The sequence below is a fragment of the Sesamum indicum genome, linkage group LG12 (genome assembly GCF_026168435.1).
Source record: "Sesamum indicum cultivar Baizhima isolate 11 linkage group LG12, ASM2616843v1, whole genome shotgun sequence".
In the NCBI taxonomy this organism is placed as follows: Eukaryota; Viridiplantae; Streptophyta; class Magnoliopsida; order Lamiales; family Pedaliaceae; genus Sesamum; species Sesamum indicum.
In genome coordinates, this window is record NC_142668.1 from 16,785,242 (window position 1) to 16,804,452 (window position 19,211).

Sequence of the window (19,211 nt, forward strand, 5' to 3'; positions counted from 1 at the left end):
GACGGCTTGGTAATTATTATAGCCTACTGCACATGATCTTTGTTTACACCGCAGAATTTGTATGAATGGTCCACGGACGAGCTCAAATTCCGTAGTTGTCCTTGTATGGGCCCAAATCTAAGAAGTATAATCGGTAATTGTTAAACTCTGTTTCGGGTAGGATTTATGCTTGTTTGGGTTTTAATATGAATATGGTGGGCTTAAAAGATGCCATGTGCGACAACAATACTGGCGCGAGCCACAGGGGAGTTTGAACCTATGAGTGTCGAGGGGAATGTGGCAAATTATTCTAAATCTAGATTTGATGAAGCAAAATAAAAATGAAAAAAGGATTCTTTCCAAACAATTTCTGGTCTTTGTTTTACAAAGGAAGGGCGCATCTTCATAATTTTACGCCAATTACAGTTTTTTATTTTCATCAAAGATGTCCTTGTTCTAAATTACCTATTCAGAACTGGGAACGTGATAATAGCTAAACCCTTGGTGATTCTTGTGATTTTTTATTTAAAATTCATCAAGCTTTGGTGATTCTTAATTTGCACGAGAACAGAAGAAAAGTAAATAGAAAAAAGAACTAAACATGTCCCGGTCCCGGGGTTTGAGATAATGCGATATTTATTCTTCGAGTCCTCTGATACTGTCATGTCCAAACATAACATACATGGCATTTGATAAACCCTAGCTTTCATTACCCACTCTCAATTCCCATGGCGCTCGCTCCTACATCCTCTCTGCTCATCCCTTTCTCTCCCTCCTCCACTTCTCCCTTTCAAACCTATGCGATTTCATTCCCTAAACTACCCCTCTGTCCTCCCAGGAGTTTCCGCTCTCTCATCGCCTCGGCTTCCTCCTACAACCCACCCCCGTCTGAGCAAGCAATTCTTGAAGCTATAGCCGATTCCGATGCCACTCAAATCTCCCTACCAGTCGTCAGGACATTCGAGAACGACTTGGCCCGGCTTACCCTAGTTGGCGCCGTCGACTTCCAGCAAGCCCTTACTGCAGCCGCTGCAGACGGCGGAGAAGCTGCCGACGAGCATTTATCCTCCGGACTCGCCGCCATGGTCGTGGAAACCATATTTCCTGGCCCTTCCAACGACCACAGCACCGTGTCCACACGATTAGTGAGTCCAAAGTTTCAATTTATGTATCTAATTTATTTTTATAAGATTGCAAGTTGTCACGCAGGCCTTATTGGTAGCATTGGTTGATGCTTTTGTTTTATTTTTTCTATGAAATGGTCATGAGTAAATTATTTGTGCTAATTTCCCATGCAACAGATCCTTGCATGTTTTGATCACTAGAACTCAGCTTGTAGAATTGAAACCACTGGAAATACATTGAAGTTTGACGGGAATTGTTTCTAGTGCCAACCCGAGGCTTCGGTTCATTCTATGTTTATTGGAAGTCAAGGTTTCTGTAGTTTTGACCGCTTAAGCTCAAATTTTAGTTTGTATTTTTCTTTTCTCAGTTTTTACCGGCTAGGAAAGTTAAAGAGAAAGCTACAAAGCTCAAGAAGTCGCTGACAAAAGAAATGTTGCATGGTGCCATGTCAAAGAATATACTTGCGATGACCTTCCGACAAGTAGTTATACAGCAGCTTTGGAGTCTCGAACTAGCACTTTTTCGCCCTGGAACTGAAAGAGATATGGATAATTTCGAGAATCCGAGAGACGTAAGATAACTTTGCAAAGTTCCTTATGCCTGCTTGTGCATAGTGATTCAGTTTTCTCTATTGTAATATCATATTTAATGTTTCTGTTCTGCAGGTGACGAGTTATCTTATTCGATTTCCTATCAGCAGGTACCTGTATCGCTAACACTCCACTCGTCAGATGAACGGGTCATTTCTGAAATTGGAGATGTTGTCTGCCGTGCTGTCCTTGAAACCACCGAAAGACATTTTCTGCATGATTCAACGAACCGAGAATCGATTATGTTCATCAGTTGGTTTAACAAGCATAAACCGATTTCATCAAGGAATTCCTCTGTTGTTTTATATAATCTCCTTGAACATGAGATACTTGCCAATTCCAGTATACTGTTAAAAAAATTCAACATGGGAAGGGGAGTACATAAGCTCAAGGGCACAAACTTGAAGAACAGTTGGTGGCCGTCACCTGCATTCTCAAAGTTGGAAAAGATTGGTGGTCCTGAGTTTTGTGCTTGGATAAGTGAATGTGTGCCGTCTTACATGTTGGAAATTGACGCTAATAAACTTAGTGACATGAAGTTCGAAGGTTGGAGAAAATCAGAGGCCAATAGATGGGAAGTTGTTCTTACTCATTCCCAAATGGTAATTAGTCCCTTTTCCAGATGCTTGTTAGCACATGTGAGCTTATTGCAGTGAAAATATCTGTTATGGCATGTCATGTTTTATGCGCTGCAAACAACACTATCAATAGGATTTCATGAATTGTTTGTATTAAGAAGAGGGAAATATTTTTTGAAAGATTATTAACTACTTTCTTTAAATAGCATTTTCTTCTTGCTTATTCTTAAAACTGTAAGTTTGGAAAGTGATGGTGCCTCTCACTCTGTGTAATTGCAATTGTCTGCAGGTTAGTTTGGCAGACATTTTAGATATGTTCTATGAGGATGTCTTCACATTGCCTAATAAGAGATTATCATGTTATGCAGTTGCAAAATCATCCAACTTGGCCATCAACAAGGTACCTTATTGCATTCACCTGACTGAGCATGTCATTTGACATAAGTTGACGGTTGTTGCATAGAATTACTGTATGATCGTATGCAGATATGTAACAAGCTCTTCTTTGTGCCGCTGTTGCTCACTGTACAGAATTTTGTCGGCATATCATGATGATATTGTTGTTTCAGGGAAGTTCCTTGTTGAAGATATTGTCAATTATCCTTGTGAGTGGGGTGTTTCTAGTGACCGTCACTGTTCTCAGAAAACTTTATCTCCCTCATCTGCCTATTAGAAAGAATTATATTCGAGAAAACTCTCAAATTCCATTGTCTGACGTTCGCTTTGCTCCTCGTCATTCTGTGGAAATCCCCGAGGTATGCAAGCAATGAGGTTATTTTAATATTTTGTCTGGTAACAAGTAATAGAATAGTAGTATTACTCTACAATTTGCTACTATCTCGTGGTGTACTTTGTGTTTTTCCTTGGTTAAACCTTGGACAAGTTGAATCCAGCATTAGGTAGGTTATATAATTACCACGGCTCTTTCTTAGTCACTTCAGAGATATGCCAATATAGATTCCTTAAGGTAGTTGGTAATCAAGTACTCTAGTTAGTTCCTATGAATTCCTTAAGTGGCTGCGAGAAGCTTCATAGGGTGTAGTTGAAGTAATTAGAACATGAGAATTTAGAGCAAGAGATGCTTCCGAGGTTTCTTTTCCCACTTGAGGGTATCCCGCTGCTGATTCTTAGCAGTAGGACCTACTTCGTCCAAAGGCATTACTGTTGTATCATTTACAAATGTCAGATTGTCTATTAATTTCTTTCTCTTCCACATGGACAAAATGCTATGCATTAGGTCTTATGTTCATAGGACGATTATAATAAGCCGCATTTCTCATTGTCAAATTGAAAGCTGACAACTTGGTCTAACCCTGAGAAAATAATCTTACTTCTGTTATATGTAGTCTATTACTCTTGGTTCACAGTGGGCTGTTTGTATAGCTTGCTGTGATGTACTTGTTGGTTTTTCTTGATTATATCCTATGTTGCTTTACATTTAGTTGGAAACATGCTCCCTCTCTATAATTAGAAGGATCAAGAATTCTTTTGGTTGGCCTGGAGAAATAAGGATAAACTCTAATGCTTGTGCGTGGACTGGAGAACTCCCTAAATTCCTGAGGAAAGTGGATGACACTGACTCCAATATGTTTGACATTTTATCTCCTTCAATACCACCGGGAGCAAGTAATGAAGAGACGACGGCATTAGAAGATATTGCTAGTTATCAGGTACTTTTGCAAATTATTATGCTTTTACTGCTGCTTTTTATCTATGATTTTGCACAGTTATGTGATCAGAGTGTATTGATTGGTTGGTTGGAACCATGCTTCTGACATTTGATCTAATATCTGTATCTTATTTAGCTCCACTATGCTTGAGCAGGTTGTGCTGTCAACTGATGGAAATATCATAGGGTTTCAACCTACTAATCGAATTGCTGTTAACAATTGGGCAGCGAATCCATTAGCCAAAGAGTTGTACGGCGGAAAGAATCTTTCTCCTGGTAGAATCCCTGTATACTTCCTATTACATCTTATGATTTGTACAATAAAAACCTGGTTAATTGAGTTCTGGAAAACGTTTATGCAGGCTTGGTAGAACCTGGGCTGAAGATAAGTCACCCGATTGGAGTGGTAGTGTTGGAGCTGTTGATGTCATTGAATCCCAGTTCCAATTTTGCATTGGTTAGGCCTGTCGATATTAGTGGACAACTTAATTGATAGTTGAACATCAAATCCTGTTTTTAGGCACTTCTGTGTTAGTATTGATAGCGGTACAAGGTACACAACTTTTTCATGCGTCTTTCGTGATGTACCTGTATTTCCATTTATACATTTATCACTTGTTTAAGTCATGTCTTTATACTCTTTCTTTTTCTCTTTTTTCCCACGAAATACATCCGTCTCCTGAAGAATTTTGATCTATCATATAACAAGTTCAACAAGTTCTTTTCGGGACGGATAGAAACTCTCAAGTTGAATGTATCCTGAAACACGTTGGATGGTTTATCCTGGTTGTGGTCGTGAGGCGTCGTTCCATGAGTGGTTTAATTGTTCGGGAATAGCCCGCAAACACTAAGAGGAGGTGAGGTAGCTGGGTATCCTGGTGGGGATACTTCGACGCTCAAGTGAGCTGTAGGTCTAATGTAAGGGTAGGATATAAGAGTGGTTGGAGTATTTATAGGATCAGTGGTAGGAGTATTTATAAGAGTGGTTGGAGTATTTATAGGATCTCATCCGATTGTATGGACAAGCTTGGAGCCTCCGGATCTCGCCACCTTAGCTCATCCAAGCCTTCCAGGGCTGATGCTGGGCTATCCTCTATTTATTGCCCTGCCCAAGCCTTAAATACATTAATACCAGGCTAGTGGGTTGAATGTGCATTTTGGAAGCTATTACATAATAGCCGACATCAAGTGGCAATACAAGATTTTCTCCAAATATACTAATTCTATTCATAATTTAGAATTGTCTCGGGAGAACACTCCTTTCTATAAATGAAAATAATAAATAATTATCTTTTAGAGCTATAATGTGAAGAAAAATAAAGTTATAATTTCCCAATCTCATTTACAAAATCCCCCAAGCGGCTTAAACGTAAAGTTATAAAAAGATAAAATTATAAATATACTTTTATTGTATGAAGAATTATTAATATTTTTAATTTTGAAGAAATTATGCGTTAGAAATTGTCAACACTCTTGTTGCAATATTTTTTTTCAAATAATACACAAGTCAACTTATGAAGTTGATCATGACATAATCAAGTGCTTTTTGGATCTTTATTGACTTTACGATTATTACAAAGAGAAGGCTTACTTGTTATAATAATCTTCAAAATAGTTGGAGATATACAAACAAACGGTTTACTTGTTACTAGTTTAATATAGTCTATATTTTTCTTTACATCTCTTGTTTCACTTTCACGGTATTATTGATCGTATCGATGCAGACGGTAAAAAAATATATAAAACAATAAGAAAACAAAAATTTGTCTATTTAGTATGTAAAAGTCTAAAAACATGTTAAAAAATAAATAAATTTTATAATTCATAGTTCACAAGAATATTTTATTATAAAAAATAAGTAGAACTCAAAAACTAATAAACTGAATTAGTTCTTGATTGAATGACTGTTAATATTAGAAATATCAATAATTTTTTAAATAATAGAAGAATATTAATAATTATATTAAAGATGAGGAAGTTTTTTATAATTTACTCAAATATCTGCACTGTATGCTGCGACATGGCTTGCGATGGGGTGAAAGCATAGCCACACAGTATGTACTCAAGTTCAAGGCTCTCGCTTTCCTGCAAGTCACTTAATTGCACTTTCTCGCTTTCCTGCGAGTCACAACATGAGCACAAGCAGGAGGTGTGTACCTTAAAGACAAAGCGTCCTTCTCAGTTATTGCTTTGCCTGCGAGTCTCTTTCTGTTCTCTCCACCTGCAAACCAAGCTACTGTGCGTGCCCTACTATAAATGCAACCAATGCTAAACCTTCCTTCAGGTCCTTTCTATCGCCTGCCCCCTTTTCTTCGAGTTTCTTCATATCGGAGTGAGGTTACACACTGTTGATCCTTTCTACTTGTAACTTGTGAATACCTAACCTGTCTGTAATTGGACTCCAGCTCTTCATTGAAAGGCATGGATTTTCTCTTAATTTGTCGGTTTAATCTGCTGTCCAAGTCTACAATTCAACTTCTTTTCATTTAAATCTGTGGGTGGGTCTATGCAGGTTCTTGGACGCTGAAACCTTGGAGATATTCTTACCAATAAAGCTTTACACTCGGTTAATTCAGCAACAAATGGCTGGCAGTGGCAGTGGCACTGGCACCGGCACTGATCACAATGATTCCCTTACCATTTTGATGTACCCATTGTTTGCGATGGGCCATCTCACTCCCTACCTTCTCACGGCCAACAAACTTGCTCAGAGGGGCCACAAAGTCTTCATAGTTGTCCCACCCAAGTCCCAATCCAAATTACGCCCACTAAACCTTCACCCCGACCTCATCCAGTTCAAGCCTATTTCCATCCCACGAGTTGAAGGCCTGCCGCCGGACGTCGAAACCACCGCTGATATCACCATTATGGAGCACGATCTCCTGCTGCACGCCCTTGATCTCACGCAGCCAGCGATCGAATCTATGCTCTCTGATTTGCAGCCCCATTTTGTTTTCTTCGATTTTATGCATTGGCTGCCGGGCTTGGCTCGTAGTCTCAAAATCAAGTCTGTTTACTATAGCCCTGCAAGCCCCGCCGCTGTGGGTTTCTTGTTTGCTGAAGGGCCGTTTGTCGAGGATCTGATGAACGGTCCTCCGGGTTTTCCGACGCGAATCAGGCTGTATAAACACGCCGCCCTCCAGCTTATGTGGTTTAACGCTGCAAAGGGAAGGGGGAGCGGCATAACGCTGAGACAGCGCTTTATGGCTGGAATGTGGGAGAGTGATGCAATTGGATTCGCGACTTGTGAAGAAACTGAGGGAATTTACTGCCAATTTCTTGAAAACAAGTTTGACAAACCAATCCTACTCGCTGGCCCAACGGTGCAGAAAATACAAATCTCGAGTCTGGAAGAGAAGTGGGCTACTTGGCTGGGCAAATTTAAACCCAAGAGCGTGGTTTTTTGCGCGTTTGGCAGCGAAGCTGTACTAGAAAAGGATCAATTCGAACAACTTTTACTGGGTTTGGAGCTAACGGGTCTTCCTTTTTTGGCGGCTTTAAAGCCACCTTCCGGAGTTGACTCAGTAGAAGAAGCTTTACCTAATGGGTTCAAAGAGAGAAGTGGAGAAAGAGGGGTTGTGTACGGAGGGTGGGTGCCGCAACCACTGATCTTGAATCATCCTTGTGTTGGATGCTTCGTCACTCATTGCGGGTACGGATCGAGTTGGGAGGGACTGATGAGCGAGTGCCAATTGGTGCTGCTGTCGCAACAAGGTGATCAGTACGTGGACGCGAAATTGCTGAGTGGAGATCTGGGAGTTGGAGTGGAGATTGAGAAAGGAGATGAAGATGGGCGGTTCACGAGGGAAGCGGTGAGTGGGGCTATAATGGGGGCGATGGGGGATCAAAGTGAAGTAGGGAAGCGGGTGAGAGCTAAACATGATGAATGGAGGGAGTTGTTGTTCGGAGAAGGGTTTCAAGATTCTTACTTGGATAACTTCGTTGGCAGATTGTCGGCCCTTTTGTAGTAAATGCTTGTTTTGTAATTTGGGGATTGGGATTATGAAATCAAAGTGATTTTCTTGTATGGAATACACTCCACTCCACTCCACTCCTATAATTCTTGTATGGGAAAATAATACAATAAGATTGAAATATTTTTTCGGAAAGTCAACATCTAATTATCACGAGGCTTTTTTCTTTAATAAAATAATATTTATAGACGATATAGTAAATAAAGATAAAATGTGTATTTCTTTTGTTGGTCACTACTTTATGCCAAATTTGAAACTCAATTTTAAATTAAATTCAGCAGCTCTATACACATACTTATATAATATTTTGTATTTAAGCTTTTTTCCTCAACATTTTAGCTCTTACTTAAGTGCTTGAATTTGAGCTCACCGTTTAACCTTAATTTAATGGATACTCATTCTACTTTCATTTATTTCACAAAGTTTTCTCATATCTAATTTTGGTAAGAAATCTGACATATCTATATTTTATGAATAATTATATTTACATTCTTTAATTTATGAGCTGTTTATAAGAATTAATTTTTTATATTTTTAAATAATTGTATATATTTAATGAAAATACGAGTATCATTCGTTCAAACTATTCATACGTTTTAAAAAATTATACATTCATTCCAAAGAAAAATTTAATATTATTTCACAAATTAAATCAACAGTATTCTTTTGCCTGTTAGGAGTAGTCTTTGTAATTATATAAAAATATAAATATGATTTGTGTAAATTATAGAGCCCTTAAAAAAAACAAATTAATTATAGAGAAAATCTGAAAAAGTATTAATATAAAAGTATATCCTAACTAATTAAAGGAACCGGAGAGAACTGAACCGTTAAATACAGCCGCGCCAAGAGATTCTCTCTCCAGGTGAGAGTGCACACGCGCTTTCTTATCCCACTCACCGCTTTCCCCAACTAGGGTTTAAACACAAAGGGGGGAATCTGATTCAAGGAAGGAGCCTGTGACCGAAAAATAGAAATCTCGAATCTGCTTCTTTCTTGAATTGAAGATTCGATCATTTCTCTCTTTTTTGTGATTTATAATTGTTAAGCTGAGAAGAAGGGAAGACGCAGAAGCCACATTGAAATGGGAAGAGGGAAGTTCAAGGGCAAGCCCACTGGGCGCCGCCATTTCTCCACCCCCGAAGAGATGTGTACGTTTTCTGATACCGAAGATCTACTGCTTTTTTAGGATCTGTCTTGTCGTAGGATCTGTGTTCGTGATGGGAGAAGGAAGGTTCTTGAAAATGATGCATGTTTCTTGGCTTTATGTCTTTCTGTTCTTTGAAATCTTGTGGAGTTGTTAGGATCATATGAAATATATTAATTGCCTCTGGGGTAGCAAGCCCTTGGAATCCTGAGATTTGCCCATTAGGGTGGGGAGTGGGGACTGAAAATCCTTTTGTCAAATACGGATCCACTTAAGACCTTAGTTGCATAATTCCAGTAAATAATGGGTCACTGTGGAGTGTCGATTAGGGTTTTAGTGATTTTATGTTCTTCTCCTTGGAGTTCTGTTTTGTATTGCATATGATGGTAAATCCACAAGTTCATAAGGATAATCAGTTTTATGTAAGTTGTTCTCCAGATATAAACATCAATCATCAATCTGCCCTGGATTGTGTTTGCATATAATTGTGTGTTTATGCATGTCTCTAGATATGAATGGAAGTGCGGATCTGCATCTAGCTTTTTTATTATTATACTTCCTTGGCATTTCTCACTGCACATGTTTTTTAATGATTTTTTTCCGGAATAAGTAAATAAGGAATTTATCATTGCAAAGACGTAAGAAGAAGTAAATAGCTCATGGTTATATCTGAATTTCTTGGAATCACGATTTGTATTAGTTTGTATTTGGTTAACTCCAGCTTTAGTACATGCACAGTGTGTTGGGACAACATAAAGATGTTTTCTTAACGTACTTTGTTTTTAGCCAATGCAAACACTCTTCATGTTTCCACATGGCATGTAGTGGCATAATTTGTGGTTCCAACTTTGTTGAACCTTCTTATACATGAGACAAAACTAATGCTTCAAAGTTCTGTGTTCGGTTGGATTTTAATCTTCATAAAGCCAAAAAGAAATGCGAACAGTACCGGAGCCGTAAGAGTTTTAGTTAATGCGAAGACTCGTCATGTTTACACATGGAGTGGCATAGTTTATGGGAAATGATATGGCTAATTTGATCAATTTTGTCCAACTTTGTTGAACCTTCTAATATATGCGCTCGGGTTGGATTTTAATCCTCCTAAAGCAAAAAAATAAAAGCAATCGGTCCCTAAGCTGTACGAGTTTTGATCTTTAGAATGGTCTATTGATGTGAGTCATGTGAGAAAGTAGATTCGTGGCTTATGGTCACGTAATTGCACTGTTTTTTTGCCCTGTTTCCACGTGGATCTCGCCCCCACCCTGCCCCACCACATATGAAGGCTCTCGGTATTGCAAGGCTTGGGGGGGGGGGGAGTGTTTGCGAGAGGGATTTGTTTAATCTTTCTGTCTATTTGAAATCTTTGCTGGATTATATTGCTAACTGACAAAATCTCATTCTTTTTTTCTTTCTGTTGTGATCCAGTGGCTGGTAGCTCCACTCGTCCTCGTACATTCAAGAAGGTACTCCTATTGCTTTTTCTGCAGTGATGGTAGTAGAGGACTGAGTTATTGAACTCCTTATGAACTTGGAAATTTGTGTCTGCAGTTATTAAAGAGGCCTTTGAGCTTTAGTATAGTGTATCGGTGGCATAAAGATTAAGGAAGCATAGTGTAATTATATTACTGATCATATTTCAGCCAGAAGAATTACAATTAACCTGCACTGTTACCAGCAGAACTGGATATATTTAGGTGTTTCATTGATATTGTGAATAGTTCTGTTGCGAGCTGGTAAGGGTACTGAATTTGGTTTCTTTTATATATTCTCTTGAAAATATACTTGTGTGTCACTAAGGTTTCTATTTATGTAATCAGTGGCTTTTTCTGATCCTTAGTTTTTAAACCAGTAGGTGGAAAACAAATTAGTTGTAACTGGATCCTGGGATTCTAATCTACTTGTTGTTATTGGTGCATCTCAATTTGCTCTAATTCATCTTTTTAATTTGTTTCTGTGGTATTAGGAGCAAGCTGAGGCGGAAGAAGATGAGACGTCTGATGTGCAGTTCGAAGAGGAATCCGAGGACGAATCTGAAGTGAGTACAATTGTGGCCTGTTTCACTTGCAAGTATCTTTTCGTTTAGGCACCTTGACTTTTTATGAAGTGGCTTTACAAGTAAACATTCTCTCACTTGCCCAGAAAGCGAAAGGCCCCCAAGCTGTCATTCAGATTGAAAATCCCAATCTGGTGAAGCCAAAGAACTTGAAAGCACGTGATGTTGATGTAAGTTATTCTAGTAAGCTAGTTATTTGTTGAATAGCTGTTTCTGTAATGCCCTGAATGTTATTTTATGTTGCAGATAGAGAAAACAACTGAGCTATCGAGGCGTGAAAGGTTTGTGACTGCTTACTGTTTTCAGATTGTTAGAAATGATCATTAGATATTTTTCGTTGTCTCAGTTACTAACTCTGTTTTCTTTTAAACTATCCTCATATGTATAGTAAAATTAAGACAACCAAATGGAACTTTTATTAGCAGTTTCTCCTCCAACCTTTTTATCCCGTTTTCTTAATAGTTACCTGATTCCCTTGGTTGCATTTGGAAACTTCTATAAAAAATCGGAAGTTGTATGGCATGGTGATTTCCGTCCCTCCACTTGTGGCATATCAAATCGATATCAACTTCTATTCCTCAGTGTTATCCTAACCCTGCTGCTGCTTGCAATTTTCGTGGTGATCCTAGCATGTTGTGACCATGCTGGCTGGCTTACTTCACATCTTGGTCCTATTAACTAATCTTTGGAGGTTTTTGCTTGATCTGTGGTATTAGTGGCTTGAATTATCAGTTCTATTCCAGTTAATTGCAGAGGAAAATTGTGAAATTTTAAAAAGAAAGGTGTATTGCATGATGGTAACCACTCTGGATGAATTGGCTTCATGTAATTGCTTACATGTCATGGTTGCATTTTCAGCTTGATTGCCTTCTATTCTCCTGTTTGCATGAATTTGCCTTTCTGCTGTTGTAATCAGAGAGGAGATTGAAAGGCAGCGAGCTCATGAAAGGTATATGAGGCTGCAAGAACAAGGAAAGACTGAACAAGCAAGGAAAGATTTAGGTAACATGTCCAAATCTGCTTCAGAAATTTGTTTACCCTTACTGGATCTTGCATCTTTCTCCATGGTTCCTTTGGAGTATTTTTAACTTGATACGCCCACATGTATCCATACACATGCAATGGTTTGGCATTTTCTCGTGGTTACCTATATCTGTTATGTTGGCGGATGTGCAATGAATCTTGGTGTTGGATGTTTGGCTATCTTGCGACTCTGTTGGGTTCTGGAGTTATAGATGTCTCATGCTTTGATTTATTTGGTTTTATTATTAAAGATTTGATTGGCTGGGTCGCCATGCTAGTTGTGATTAATACTAATGCTTGGTTGATAAACAATATAAAAGATCAATTTAGCGGGGAAAGCTGTCTGAGCCATTTGATTATGTATTACTTATGAGATCCCGACCACCTCTTTTCCTTATTCCCTCTTAACACTTAGCATGTGGAACTCATTATATTGATTTGAAACAGTTACCCTCTTGTCAATTTCATTTGTTTCCTTCTATCATTTTGAGCTGGTCATTGGTTTTGTTATTATCCACTGCAAGTGTATGCGGTTCAAGTTTAAGATGTTGTATCTTGTTTCTCATCAAATGAACAGAACGTTTGGCCCTTATAAGACAACAAAGAGCTGAAGCTGCTAAGAAGCGTGAAGAGGAGAAAGCTGGTAATTTCCTGAGATCCCCTTCTGATTTCTTTTCTAACCCACGCTCCTCAGTTTTGGCTAATACACTTTCATACTGCAGCCAAAGAACAAAAGAAGATGGAAGCCCGCAAATGATTTGATATGTTTGGAGAAATGGTGTTAAACGAAGTTCGTTGGTATATGGAACTGAGCTTCAGTTAGTTTGGCTTATTAAACAAATATTCAGCAGTTAACACTGTTCACTCCATTTACCATTTCACTTTCTGCTATGTTGCTGTATTTGGAAAAGACATAATACCCATGCTTTGTCGTAAGTATACAGAATGGTATATATTTGGCATTATATTGCAAAAAACACAATAAATTTCTTATACATCTTGCTGGGATTTTAATGTGATCTCTTGCTTGAATTGTCTTTTACCGCTAATGGTGTCGTATAGGAAGGAGGGATTTGGTGTAGTTAACGTGGAAACTTACAATTTTTAACCGATTCTTACTATAATTGATGGAGATAAATGTCTGCAAAACCTGAACTAAGGGAGTGTTTGCTAGCACTTCTAGAATGCACTTGCCAACTTTTGATTTTGAAAAAGCATTTTTAAAGTGTTTGGAATATCAGATTTTGTTTTTGAAACGGTTAAACAAAGCGTTTTTAGGTTAAAAGTTAGAAGCATGTTGGGGGTGTTTTTAGTTCTTTGGCTTTTTTATAAATAAATGCAATTTTTTTTTACTACTCTATCTTTATTATAATAACCTTAATTCAACCTTACTTCTTTAATTTATTTTTTGTAACTTAAAGTTGATATCGATGTTTTTAAATAATTTAAATTTAAAAAATTTATACATACTTAATATTTTAAATTTTGTATATCTGATGTGCTATATCATTTAATTATTTTTTTGTTCACATATTATTATTTGATTAATTAATAAAATAATAAAAGTTTAATTATTATGTATGAATTAATAGTTAAATTACTTAGTTGGATAATTACTAAATTAAATATATTTTTTAATATTTTTAAACATATAAATATAAAATAATAATTGAAATAAAATTTATAATTTTTTGTAAAAAAAAATATTAATGACAAACAACAAGTGAAAATAATAAATAAAAACATAGTATATTTTTAATTTCATCAATTAAGTTTATTTTAGAAGTAATTTTTTATTAATATATATTAAAATTACATTATGTTAAAAATTTAGAACTATGGCAAAGCAAATTGTATGCATGATCTGATTTTCGAATAAAAATAGAGTCCCATAATTGAATTTATTGATTTATTTCAGAAGTTGATTGAAACCCTAATCCATTTCTGATAATAATAAATGGTTCCATCTCCACAGAAATTTGGACGTAATCTACCCAAGACGGTCAGTCTGAGTGGAGTCCACATGCCAGGTGCATTGTAGCACAACGTGGCTGATTTGCAAGACTCGCCGCATATGTAGAATAGAAAGCGTCAAGCGCAGTCTAATTCCTCACTTGTCTGAGACCGGAGAGCATAATCGATGAGCGACCCTCAAATCCCTGAACCCAACTCCACCAAGAGAGGCTCGCCTCCGGCGGAACTCCCTAAAATCCCCGCCACTGGAGGAGGAGGCTACTCCAACGGGTCCCACTATCCCAATCCGCCGGAATCTGTGAACCCAGACGCAGCAACTCTCAGAGATCAATGGCGGTTCGCTATAAGACAGTACAGCAAGTGGTACTCTCACGCATGGGGCACCGCTATACTGGCCGGTCTCTCGTTTTTCGCTCTCGGATGGATTATCAAAGGCTCTAATCCCCTCCCCTCCTTCAAACCCGATAACAACAACGGGAATAACTCTTCTTCCTCTGCTAGGGCTGATAAAGATAAAGCTGCTGCCGAGGTCCATCAACCTCGCTGATTGTGGCCGGTTTGTCTTGAATCCCTTTGCTTTGTTTTTCTTTTATACTTTTTGCAAGAACTAATTTGCTGTTTAATTCTTGTAATTGTGATCGTTTTGTTCATGAGGGAATTGCCCGTTGATGCTTTCTGAATCCATTAAAGTTTTGCGTACGGAGTCAATTATGTTCCTCCGTTTCTGGAGAAAGTCTTATTAGGTCACAGGAATCCTTTTTCGTGTTCCTCTGTGTGATGTGATGATATACCTTAGTTACATAAATTTGACTTGAAAAAGTACACGATGACATGTGTGAAACAAATCTGGGTATTAAGCTTCAATTAGTAGAACTTGGTCTGCACAAAATTAGCTGCCTATTATACAAAGAAGTGGCAATAACATCTGAAGTTGCTTCGAACAATTTATTCCTGTTTTTCTTTTGTCCTCTTTTCCCAGCATCATTTGCGTTCTTCCTGCAGTCTTCTTCTCATCCCCAGGGTGATGGGTGCTGTTGCTACCTATCTCCAGGTTTGAGACAGGAGATGCATGTTGCTAGGATAGGTTAACTCTCTTGCATTTGCTGTTATGCAAGAGAATTTATCATGTTACAAACGAGCAGTGAGTAAATCTATAGGCGACCAACATATATTTGCAAACCATTTTTTGTGCTGAAGTAGTGGTAATCTTTTTGGACCAATGGTACTCGTCAGTTGTTTGTCTTACAAATGTTTCAACATAGGGTGGAATATGAGTAAATGACATTCTGTGTTAAGCAATAATCCTGTCCTCACAGTCTGAACTGTATGGCAGTATCATTCTGTTTAAAGCGCTTGCCCCATGGTGGTATTCCATATCTTGCAATAGCAACTCACAGTGGTTCCATTTGGTATACATGGTTAATGCATTTATAGGTGGAGAATGAGAATGTTTGTGGCAAAGATCTTTGGTGGACCATTGAGTTTACTGAGCCCAACTTTTTTTGGTTGCTTATCTTGGCAAATAGTCCTATATCAGTTTCAAGTAACGTAAGAAGTTTGATGGAATTTAGGGAGCCTAGTATGCGCTACTTGCTTCACTCTTCATATTTCCATCTGTGGCTGTTCAAGTTTGTGTAGTATTTTCTTTTGCGTTTTCTCTTGTGGACCTGGGGTTAGATTGGGTGGCTTTTTCTCACCTCTTTGCTCTTTTTCCCTTTCTCTTTTGTGATTTTTTGGGTGTGACTCAGTTGGATGTTTCCTTTTGTCTCTTGCTTTATCCCTTCATTCAGTAGTACATGGCAAGGATTCCTGGAGAATGAGTTTGAGATCTGGGCAGCTTTCAGAAAACTGTTTTGAGTTTTGTGGTTGTTGAAATGGGATGTTGTTGAAAATTCACGTTTTTTTCATTTACCTTCTTTTGACTTATTGCAGGTGCTCTACTTCTTGGTTCCCAGTGGATGAATCCTCCAAAATTCTGGTCATCCTGTGACCTGGGGAGCTTCGTTCATCATCTTGTTCTTTCTTCATTTGTTTTATCAAGTTCAGGACTTGTATCATTTCATCGTGATGGTCACTAAAGATTATGTTGATTCTTGGCACTGGAAATCACTATCTAATGCTACGAAAGGCAGATGCTTGCTCCCTTCTATATGGGAGTGCAAAGCTCTTGGTGTCTCTGTTTTTTCTTTTTTCTTATAACTTTTGGGTAGCTAAAGAAAGCAGCGGCAATTTTGAGTTGGAGGTGGCATTGCAAAGTCATCGTGGACCAGCTGAAGTATTTTCCATGTTAACTGGACTGATGCTATTCTCCTCTTGGTTTGAGGCTATCCTTTATTGTAAATAAATCTCCTAGTTGGATGAACTAGTGCTGTATGCATCCATGTAATTTCCCACTCAAATAAATCGATTGAATGCAACTTGAATGAATGATTGGAGATGCGGTTCACTATTTAATTTGTCTTTTTATTCACTTGACCTAATTTTCTTATCATCTGGTAAAGGAAGGACTTTGCTGAGAGACTTCGTCTGCCTCTTCCCTTTACACGGATGAAACACAAACGGTTGGTATAACCTGATATACTCTAGTTTACTATCGTATCATTTAGCTCATGGAGTGCAAGTTTGTTTGGTGCCTACAAACATCTGGTAAGGCTGCAAATATAACAGATTTTAGCGCAAGACCAGCGCACGAAAGCCAATAAAGGGGCAGAGAGAACTGTGAAGTACCTTAGTTGAAACCAACAGAGAAACATATTGGTTGACTCATATTACATGTTTTTCATCCCTAGCTGTGTGTCCAGTGTTTACATCCCCCCTTTCCAATTAAGTATAAGATTTACTACTTGTTTCTGTGAATATTAACTCTAAAAGAAACAAATCAATTTGGTTTCTATTATACACCCTTGTGGACTGGTTACTTGAGCAGCTCTACATTAAGAGCAGCATCCAGTATTCTTCACAGCTGATACATCATCTTTTGATCCAATATTAATTGTTTGTCCCTTGGGCAGTGCAGTAGGGTCATCCCCAATGTCAAGAGCCTTCCTACTCACCACATGATAGATTTGTGTCAAAACTTCTGTGAATGCTTGATCAACGTTCAAAGCTTCGAGAGCTGAAGTTTCCATGAAAAAGGTTTTTTCCCTTTCAGCAAAATCTTTGGCTTCCTGTGTGGGAACGGCTCGCAGGTGACGAAGATCTGCCTTGTTTCCTACCAGCATGATCACAATGTTGGTGTCTGTGTGGCCTCGAAGCTCCTTCAACCATCTTTCCACATTCTGGAATGTCACGTTGCGAGTGACATCATAGACGAGTAAGGCCCCGACTGCTCCTCTGTAATAGGCGCTAGTAATTGCACGATACCTTAAGTTTGAAAGAAGTTACACACCGTGGTCAGGCAATGTAAATGACCATTAGAAACAATTTGATAGGGGATGTGGGATCGCAAAGTCTCATGTAACAATTGTGTGTGCAGAAATGAAGCTCATAGCCCCTTTAAACAATCCGTCGTCGTTGAAAATGTTCTGAGGATTAACTTCTCCTGAAATTTCTGACTTACAGAGATTGAGGATCTCATAATCCGTTTTCTACTCCCCTTTGCATTTTCAATCTTGAACACATTATCAACATTCTTGCAACGCACCAACACATTTGGGAATACTTTCAGGGGCAAGACTGAAATTTCCATCCATCAGGCCATTTCATGCAATGACAACATGAATCGGAAAGCAAGGTTCACAGAAGAGCATGCAATACAAAATCTTGCATGCCCGCAATCAGAGATTTGTATTTTTTCCAAAAATAAAGAACCATGCAAAATATGAGATATGAAGGCAGAAATTCAAGAGTGAGTCGGGCAAATGGGTGATGCAAGACAATACCTTTCTTGGCCGGCGGTGTCCCAAATCTGGGCCTTGACAACCTTGTCATCAACTTGAATGGAACGCGTGGCGAACTCAACGCCGATGGTGGATTTCGACTCCTGGCTAAACTCATTCTTGGTGAAGCGGGACAATAGGTTGGATTTTCCGACGCCGGAATCACCAATCAGCACCACCTTGAACAGGTAATCGTAATCTTCATCCGCTCTGTACGCCCCCATTGTCTTATTTTTCTTCTTTGACAAACAGCTGTGGTTATTGTGATTGTGTTTTCATTAGAGTTAATTTCCAGAGAAATTCTTTGTTTATTTTCTGGGAGGATTTAGAAAGTCTGGTTGTTTGCGTCCCTTTCCCCCCGTTTATTTAGGGGGACTGTTGATGCTCCAGCTCCGTACCCGTCAAGGATCCGCTCCGGATCCGACACATTTCAAGTTTATCCGTTGACTCATTTGGGCTTGGCCCATTCTGGTAATTCGATGTGAGCTTCCCCATCACCCAACCTCATACTCCCATTTTTGGCCCAATTACTATATTTGGTCAAGTATATATATCTCTTAGATGCTATTTATATGGTCAAGAAATTAGTGGAAATAATTTTTCAGACAGGTTGGTAAAAATAATGAAGTAGCCCATAAATTATGCACGATGGACGTCCCCCAAAAGATGGACATGGTAAGTGCTCCAACACCTCTCCCCCCATCTTTTTCTTAATGATTGACCACTTGGGAGCGAAAGAAGACCTCTTCATCAATGTGAGTTTTGTGGGACTTGGTATCTTTGAAAATATTTTGAGATTCTTCTAAGTTAGATCAATAGTACGTAAAAATGAGATGAAAAAACATCTTACAAACTTTAATATTTAATTCAGAGCTGCTTTTGAAATAAAATCTCACATTTTAAATCTTTAAAAGTATTTTTGTAAGCTCCTACCACTTATATAATTGTAAGATACATCCTGATTTTCTTTTGGTCGCCAAACATGATTTCAAATTTCTTGAATTAAAGAAATAGTGAGGAAAAATTCAGTTTTTGCGAAATTTGAATTAAATTTATGCCACATTTGGTATATTATGTAGGATGAATAAACTGTTATGCGTCCTTCATTTTCTTATAATGTAAAATATCTATCATTTAATATATTTAACGGTAAATGTAAATTTGCAATGCCAAAAATGTATTAGGTATGATGAAGTTCCACCCACCTAAGCATGGATCCCT

General features: G+C 38.2%; 5 protein-coding genes across 7 annotated transcripts; 4 read left to right on the forward strand and 1 right to left on the reverse strand.

The window, feature by feature from the left end:
* The first annotated feature begins 128 nt into the window (after nucleotides 1-128).
* Nucleotides 129-4,564, forward strand: LOC105175586 (deneddylase). Of its 3 annotated transcripts, none has more exons than XM_011098068.3 (8): nucleotides 129-1,124; nucleotides 1,472-1,675; nucleotides 1,802-2,296; nucleotides 2,562-2,672; nucleotides 2,842-3,027; nucleotides 3,715-3,942; nucleotides 4,097-4,217; nucleotides 4,304-4,564. In XM_011098068.3, exons 1-8 carry the CDS (start codon nucleotides 708-710, stop codon nucleotides 4,432-4,434), a joined length of 1,893 nt encoding a protein of 630 aa, XP_011096370.1. In that variant the 5' UTR covers nucleotides 129-707; the 3' UTR covers nucleotides 4,435-4,564. The 3 variants fall into 3 exon arrangements, with proteins under 3 accessions (XP_011096370.1, XP_011096372.1, XP_088732903.1); XM_011098070.3 differs by having other exon boundaries at nucleotides 1,805-2,296; XM_088876777.1 differs by having other exon boundaries at nucleotides 983-1,124; nucleotides 1,281-1,675.
* A 1,369-nt stretch (nucleotides 4,565-5,933) lies between these two features.
* LOC105175588 (cyanidin 3-O-galactoside 2''-O-xylosyltransferase FGGT1) lies at nucleotides 5,934-7,973 on the forward strand. The gene is made up of 2 exons (XM_088876779.1): nucleotides 5,934-6,360; nucleotides 6,454-7,973. Exon 2 carries the CDS (start codon nucleotides 6,524-6,526, stop codon nucleotides 7,907-7,909), a length of 1,386 nt encoding a protein of 461 aa, XP_088732905.1. The 5' UTR covers nucleotides 5,934-6,360; nucleotides 6,454-6,523; the 3' UTR covers nucleotides 7,910-7,973.
* Nucleotides 7,974-8,853: 880 nt separating this feature from the next.
* Nucleotides 8,854-13,133, forward strand: LOC105175589 (uncharacterized). The gene is made up of 8 exons (XM_011098073.3): nucleotides 8,854-9,066; nucleotides 10,488-10,525; nucleotides 11,026-11,097; nucleotides 11,202-11,285; nucleotides 11,362-11,396; nucleotides 12,032-12,117; nucleotides 12,716-12,781; nucleotides 12,861-13,133. Exons 1-8 carry the CDS (start codon nucleotides 9,000-9,002, stop codon nucleotides 12,893-12,895), a joined length of 483 nt encoding a protein of 160 aa, XP_011096375.1. The 5' UTR covers nucleotides 8,854-8,999; the 3' UTR covers nucleotides 12,896-13,133.
* Nucleotides 13,134-14,132: 999 nt separating this feature from the next.
* On the forward strand, nucleotides 14,133-16,539 carry LOC148784918 (uncharacterized). The gene is made up of 2 exons (XM_088876338.1): nucleotides 14,133-14,668; nucleotides 16,045-16,539. The coding sequence occupies exon 1, from the start codon at nucleotides 14,279-14,281 to the stop codon at nucleotides 14,657-14,659; it is 381 nt and encodes a 126-aa protein (XP_088732464.1). The 5' UTR covers nucleotides 14,133-14,278; the 3' UTR covers nucleotides 14,660-14,668; nucleotides 16,045-16,539.
* Nucleotides 16,540-16,827: 288 nt separating this feature from the next.
* Nucleotides 16,828-18,335, reverse strand: LOC105175590 (ras-related protein RABA1f). Its single transcript, XM_011098074.3, has 2 exons — nucleotides 17,994-18,335; nucleotides 16,828-17,475 (listed from the first exon to the last, which is right to left on the reverse strand). Exons 1-2 carry the CDS (start codon nucleotides 18,212-18,214, stop codon nucleotides 17,046-17,048), a joined length of 651 nt encoding a protein of 216 aa, XP_011096376.1. The 5' UTR covers nucleotides 18,215-18,335; the 3' UTR covers nucleotides 16,828-17,045.
* Nucleotides 18,336-19,211: the final 876 nt, after the last annotated feature.